This window comes from Chiloscyllium plagiosum, chromosome 28 (assembly GCF_004010195.1).
Source record: "Chiloscyllium plagiosum isolate BGI_BamShark_2017 chromosome 28, ASM401019v2, whole genome shotgun sequence".
NCBI classification, from domain to species: Eukaryota; Metazoa; Chordata; class Chondrichthyes; order Orectolobiformes; family Hemiscylliidae; genus Chiloscyllium; species Chiloscyllium plagiosum.
The window spans coordinates 16,906,357-16,914,077 of NC_057737.1; the positions used below are offsets into that span (position 1 = coordinate 16,906,357).

Sequence of the window (7,721 nt, forward strand, 5' to 3'; positions counted from 1 at the left end):
CATTTAAGACAGCTGAGGAGGAAGTTCTTCCGAGAGCAGTGAGTTTGTGGAATTCTTACAGCAGAGGGCTGTAGGAGTGGATATATAAATATAGATTGTTAAACAGTAAAAGGAATCAAAGGTTGTGAGAAAGAACAAGAAATTGGAATTGAAGATGATCAGATTAGCCACGATTCCACAATGATAGAACAGCTGGGCTGAATGGCCTACTTCTGCTCCTACCTCGTGGTCAAATGGCACAATTTGATTTTTGCATCTTGGTTGGGGTAAACTGCAGCAGTATACAATAGAAAATAGTTTAATGTTTAGTATAGCAAAAATTAATTTGTATTTAAAAGGCTTTTGGATGGGTATGTGAATAGGAAGGGTTTAAAGGGATTTGGGCCAAGTGCTGGCAAATGGGACTAGATTAATTTAGGATATCTGGTCGGCATGGATGAGTTTGACATGGCACGGTCTGTTTCCATGCTGTACATCTCTATGACTCTGTTTTTGTACATTAACAAATAAAACACATCGCTTTGATCTTGCAAAGCAGTTGTATAACAACATTTGTTTATACTTTTGAAAAGTATTCCACACTTAATGTTATATTTTATGGTTTATAATTTAAAAATAAGTTCTGAAATGTTTACAGAATGCATTTAAAATGTATTAAATAGGCATTCTAATACCTAAACAATATCTCTATTCTAATACCTAAACAATAGACCTATTTTATATGTATAGAAATTGGATCTAATAATTCTATGCTTCATCATTTGCTTTATATTTAAGGATTGATAACCAAAGAGACAATTTATTTCATCTTGTATACTATTGTTGCCAGTTAAAAATCTCATGAATATTATGAGAACAAACATTCTTTTTTGTGAGTAGTAGCTCCCCTCCTTTTGTGGGACGCCATTGACATTTTTCTTCTGTAAACACGCTTTGTCCTTTCTTCAGTCCTAAAAAAATCACTGACTGATTTAAAGTATTCCAATACAGCTTCATGACTCCATGAGGAACAGCTGCTATTTAAAAAGCCACAATGTCCTCCATGCTTGGTTAACAAAAGGAAGAAATAGGGGTTGGTTTCAAATAACTCAAAAGGCAATGTAACCTCTGGATTGCCTCTGTATGGGTCATCTTTGCTGCAGATGCACAGAAGAGGGACTGCAACCTCATCCACATCCCTTAATGGATCATTTTTCTCCCAATAGGAAGCCCAGCTCAAACTATTGAGCTTTGACTGACAAAACAATGCTTCCTCCAATTCTCTCAGAGTGCAGCTTCTGAATAACTTCTCTGTATCTATCATTTCTCCAAGAGCAGTGGCGTATCTAGAAATATAGAGCAATAAAGCTGTGAAATTCATGAAAAGACCAATACATTTTGTGATACTTTGTGACTGTGTATGATTTTAGATGGAGACCATTTAGAAAGGGTCGTGGGGTGCCAAACCAAATAACTGAGAATAAGCAGAAAACACAACCAACAGAATACTAAATTACCACACCAATTTTGTATAAGTTGCTTTAACAGTTGTTACTCCATTACTACGGTCAGTTTTGGCCACCATGACAGAGGGCAACCTCTAAACCATGGAAACAATGGTTAAGAATCTGATTTCAAGTGTCAAAGTACATGGTTACAGGGAAAGATTAGAAAAACTGAGGCACTTCTACAAAAGCCAAATTATATTTGACAAATATTTAAGTCAAAAACAAGGCAAAACCAAACTTCAGAGTAAAGTTAAAAATAATGACTTGTATTTATACTGTACCTTTAACAAGTATAGGCCATCTCAAAGCCCCTTCCAGCCAATGAAATACTTTTGAAGTGGACTTATCGTTAAATTGGAAATGGAGTAATCAACTTGCGCACAGCACATTATTCCTGCTAACAGCAAATTATAATTGTGATGGTGGTTGGGGGATAAATATTCACAGGACACCATCTTTGCAGTTCAAAATATTGCAAAGGAATCTTTAGCTTTCATTTGAGATGGTAGATTCAATTTAAACATATCATCTGAACAAAAGTACTGTACTGGAGTGTAGCTTTGAGTTCAAGTCCTAGAGCAGAACTTGACCACAGCCTCTAACTCAGGTGAGAGTACTATCACAGCTAATGCAGGTATATAATACAGGTATAGATACCAGGTCAAGGTGGTGTACAGGAGAGTATTTTAAAATCAACTTGTTTGGACACTAAACAAGTGTGATTTGAATCCTGAGGCAGGGACTCCACTACTGCACCACATGTCCTTAGGCAGAGATTAAAACTGGTGAATTCTTCCAGGTACGTAATGATCAATATTTGGCAAGGCGATTGTGGGGGTGGGGGGTGCACAGATGCTTTTACCATTTGAAAAAGATACAAACTGAATGTCTGGAGTACACTCTGCTCCTTTTAACTGAGTCCCTCCTCCCTGACCTATCACCTTCATCTCCTCCACTCACCCATTGTACTCTATGCTACTCTCTCCCCACCCCCACCCTCCCCTAGCTTATCTCTCCACGCTTCAGGCTCTCTGCCTTTATTCCTGATGAAGGGCTTTTGCCCAAAACGTCGATTTTGCTGAAGCTCCTCGGATGCTGCCAGAATTGCTGTGCTCTTCCAGCACCATTGATTCAAAATCTGGTTTCCAGCATCTGCAGTCATTGTTTTTACCTAGATATTACTACTGTCTGCCTCCAGTCAGTGATAAACTTCTTACATATTAGTAGGAAATGCGTTCTCATTTGAAAATTTTTCTAGCATCCTACAATTGTGACCAAAGATATTTCACGTTCAAGTTATTGCTTTTGAAATGCAGCAGCTGTCACAAGGGACAGCTTAAACACAGCAACCATTTTATATCAACAAGAACCAACTGCTGCTTATTTGAGGGGGCAGCATTGGCTCTGGCATAAGAGGTACTTCCAGTTCTTTGGATAGTGCTTGGAATCTAATATTTCATCGAGTGAACTTTCTCCATTCATGTATTACAGTAACCAGGCTCACTTGTGAGTTGAACCCTAATGTGGAGCTCAACTGCAGATTTCTCTTTAAACCACCAAAAGAAAAATTATATTTAGATGTGGGTGTGTTTTCTAAAACTTCCAACTGTTTTAGTAACTACATATCTCTCAGCTGGATGAAGTTTCTCAGCAGAGTTTATCTCAAACTGCGTCAGATTACAGAGTTCACCAGTCTTAAATTCCTGCAACTCCATATTTATTTGAGTTAATATATAACTATTGCAAAGATTGGAATTGGTGACCAAAGGATTTGAGGTAATTTTGTATATCTGTTTTCCAGGAGTGTTCTTTCTGAAGACGTTACATTCGGTGTTTTTCTTCAGTGAGCTATAGAGAAGGTCCTTAACTTGCAGTTCATTTAACAGAATTATATTAGTTTACAGCTTAGAATGAACTGACATCTTGGGCCGAAGGTTCAAAGGCTAAATTTCACTTTCCCAGCTTGAGTAGTCAGTGGGTCAAGTGGGTTATTATAGAACATGTCCAATATTAATTCAATGGATGTAATAATTAGAAACTCTAAGGCCTACTCCTATCAAGCTGCCTCTGCTTTTCAGTAAAGTCATGTGTGAACTTTTACATCAATTCTATTTTCTCACCTGTTCCCTCTTTCTTTATTATCTAAAGGTTTACTGATCTCAGTCTTTAATGCATGGAAACACTGATTATCCACAACTTTCTGCAGTTAACTAATTTAAGTATTTACAGTTTTTTTTTAAGACCTTTTTCGTCATCTGAATTCTAAATGGCTAAAGTATTTTAGGATAAAAATGGTGACTCCTAATTTTGACTATACAGCCAATGGAAATAACTTTTCAGCATGTGCCATCCAGCCCTTTTAAGGAATGTATAAGTTTAAAAAAAATCACTCATTCTTCTAAACTCCAGACAGCAGTGAAACATTCTGCTCAATCTCTTTTCATTGGAAAAATTTGTCATTTCAGGAATAAATCTGGTAGCACTTGGCTTCACCCCTTCCAAGGCAAGTATATTCTCCTTTGAGTAAGAAGGTCAAAGGTGTACAGAAATACACCAAATGTGGTATCATCAGAGCCCTAAGTAATTCCAGCAAGACTTTATTTTTATTTTATTCTAAGATTCTTGTAAATCATTTTCCTTCCTAATTGCTTGCTGTACTGACCAGCATGTCAACTTTCTGATGGATACATACTATCGTTGTGTAATGTTCCAACCATTTCTGTACCCAGCTGCCCAAAAAAAACCTAGTCCAGAATTAATCCTTGAACATATTTGAAATCACCTGTCTAGTTTTCAATATGTCCTTAATTAACTCATTAGTCATTGAGGAAGCATTGTCTCATTGTCCAAAGGGAGGGACAAATAATTTATCCTCCATGTAAAGTATGTATTTATTTCATTATGGAATTGGACTTGGGTTATTTCAATGATTGTGTAGGTTACCCAAAAGTTTTGCTGCCTTCAGATTTTAAAACTGCCTTGGCGTTTTAAAACTAAGTGGGATTTTACTTTGTGTTCTAAAAGCACATGAGTCTCTTCAATAGAGATGCAATGGAATGCATAAGAGCAATCAAATTTATAACATGGGCCCATCTGAAGACAAGGCTACACGAACAGACTAGTAACATTACTTATGAAAAATGATTTTAAAAAAGTAGTTCCCTTCAGATTTCTTCACAATATTCTCACAGGATATGCTGAGTATAGTAATTTCAATGAATTTTCATGTCTTTTGATTCATCGCCTCTCAACTGGACCAGCCATTTAAATACTGGGTACTACAGCAGTCGGAGGCTGGGAATTCTGTGGCAAGTAACGTCTCCATCTTCGAGGCACAGGTGAGGAGTGTAATGGAATATTCCCACACTCAAGCAGCTTAACACCTCGAGCAGAAAGCAATCCACTTCATTGGCATTCTCCCACCCCACTCCCCCCCCCCCCCCCCACACCACCTTAGAGTCAGAGCATTTCCACAGCATGATAAAAGGCCCACTGTGTCAATGCTGGTCTGCAAGTACCTATATATTCTAATTTCATTTTCCAGCACTTGGCCTGCAGCTGTGGTGTTTTAAGAGCTTATCTAAATACCTCGAGTGTCTTGAGGGTACCTGCTTATACCACCCTCTTAGGCAGTGATTTCCATTTACCCTAGGATGAAAGAAAAAATCCTCAAATCCCCTCTCAACCACCTGTTCCTGACCTTAAAACTGTGCCCCTTGAATACCGACCCCTTTTAAGGGAAAGGTTTATGCCTTTCTACAGAGCATAGCAGCAGTCACTGGTGTACCATTTATAAGAAGCATGCTAATAAATCACTAAAGCCCTTTGACAAACCCATAAAGCCTCCTATTTAGAAGGGCAGGGTGCAGAGAAGCAAGCCTGTAAGTTCTCCTCTGAGCCACACATCTATCATCCTGCCTTCATCTTCATTTGGTCACAAGCCTAAATTCTCACCTAAACTGCACCGAGGACTGCAGTGCTTAAAGAAGTGGAGGTGGACAAAGTTTAAAATCACACACTAGGTTACAGTCCAACAGGCTTATTTGGAAGCACTAGCTTTGAGTGCTGCTCCTTCTTCAGATAGCTGTGGTGCAGGATCATAAGACACAGAATTTATATCAAAAGATCAGTGTCATGCAACTGAAACGATATATCGAACAAACCTAGATTGCTGTTAAGTCTTTCATCTTTCAGAATGGGTTGCAGGTTTCAGTTCATTAATATGTAAATTCCAAAACTACTTTGAAGTCACATTATCGAGATAACTTAAGGTTTTATAAAAAAAAAATTGACATCTCTGCTCAGACAATGTATTAAAGGTGTGAGGTTAGAATCTGTCTGTATCCCAATCTTGAGTCAAACTGCTTCTACTTCCAAAGTAGGAATTTATAAAATGTTACATGGATTGACTGCCTGCAGACTGTGCACTTTTTGAGCAAAATAGAATGTATCTGCAATCACAATTATGCAAAGGCAGATACACCTCAGACTGTGTGTGTATTTGTGTACATGTGGTGGGGGGGGGGGGGAGGAGAAGAGAGAGAGAGAGAGAGAGTGCACATGTGAGTTTGTATATGAGTATAAGCCTGAGAGTGAGAGAGAATGTAGGGGGTGTATGTGTGTGCTTGAGAGACAGCGTGGGTATGAGAGGGATCTGCGGTGTGTGCGCGCATGAGTGTGACGGAGTATAAGCCTATGAGAGGGTGGGTGTGTCAGAGAGCGTGTATGACAGGGTCTGCATGAGTGTGTGAGCATGTAAGAGTGTGTGTTTTTGTGCGTCAGAGAATGTATAGTGTAGTGAGGTCACCTATAGCCAGGTTCTGGACCCATGAGGATGGCCTCAACTGGGACCTTGGGTTCATGTCACAATACAAGTGACCCCACTACACTATTCACTCACTCACTCACACTCACACACACACACACACACTCACACCCACCACAGGCTTATACTCTGTCAGAATCTCACAATCTCTCATTGCACTCGCACTCACGCACGTGTAAGCCTATGAGGTGTATCTTGCCTTTGCAGAATTGTTTTTGCAGATATGTTCTATTTTGCTCAGAAAGCACACAATCTGAAGGCAGTCAATCCATATAACATTTTATAAAATCCTACTTACCTCACACCTTTATTACATCGTCTGAGCTGAGATGTCACTTCTTTTATAAATAAAGCCTTAAGTTATCTCGAATGTGACTTAAAAGAAGTTCTGAGATTTGCATATTAATGAACCAAAACCTGCAGCCTGTTCTAAAAGATGTCAGCAGCAATCTAGGTTTGTTCAATATATCGTTTCAGGTGCATGAAAGTGATGTTTTGCTATAAATTCTGTCTGTATCTTATGAAACTGCTCCTTCATCAGGTAGCTGTGGAGCAATGGTCTGAAAGCTAGTACTTTCAAATAAACTTGTTAGACTATAACAAGTCTAACAAGTCTGAGGGGGATGGGATCCGGACTTGTAGTCCAGCAAGTAGGTTAGCTGTTTGTCAGGATGCCCAAGACTGTAGGGAGGCTGTGGAGAAGGTAGCACTGACAGGGACTACTTGCGGACACAGAGACGGGCTCAAGTGCGTATACTTCAACGCAAGGAGTATCAGAAATAAGGTGGGTGAACTTAAGGCGTGGATCGGTACCTGGGACTACGATGTTGTGGCCATCACGGAAACGTGGATAGATGTGGGACAGGAATGGCTGTTGGAGGTTCCTGGTTACAGGTGTTTCAGTAAGATTAGGGAGGGTGGGAAAAAAGGAGGGGGGGTGGCATTGCTAATTAGAAATGGTATAACGGCTGCAGAAAGCAAGTTTGAGGGGGATCTGCCTCTGGAGGTAGTATGGGCTGAAGTCAGAAATAGGAAAGGTGCAGTCACCTTGTTGGGTGTTTACTATAGGCCCCCCAATAGCAGCAGAGATGTGGAGAAACAGATTGGGAAACAGATTTTGGAAAGGTGCTGAAGCCACCGGGGCGTAGTCATGGGCGACTTCAACTTCCCAAATATTGATTGGAAGCTCTTTAGATCAAGTAGATTGGATGGGGCGGTGTTTGTGCAGTGTGTCCAGGAAGCTTTTCTAACGCAGTATGTAGATTGTCCAACGAGAGGGGAGGCCATATTGGATTTGGTACTCGGTAATGAACCGGGACAAGTGGTGGGCTTGTTAATGGGTGAACATTTTGGTGATGGTGACCACAACTCTGTGACTTTCACCTTGGCTATGGAGAGAGATAGGTGCG

The 7,721-nt window shown here is 39.8% G+C and overlaps 1 protein-coding gene across 1 annotated transcript in view; it reads right to left on the reverse strand.

The window, feature by feature from the left end:
- Positions 1–697: 697 nt before the first annotated feature.
- Positions 698–7,721, reverse strand: part of LOC122563995 (protein ABHD15-like) — a 12,842-nt gene continuing 5,818 nt past the window's right edge. The window contains exon 2 of the mRNA XM_043718407.1: positions 698–1,325. Coding sequence (XP_043574342.1) covers positions 848–1,325 — 478 coding nt within the window. The 3' untranslated portion in view covers positions 698–847. The remainder of the gene's footprint in view (positions 1,326–7,721) is intronic.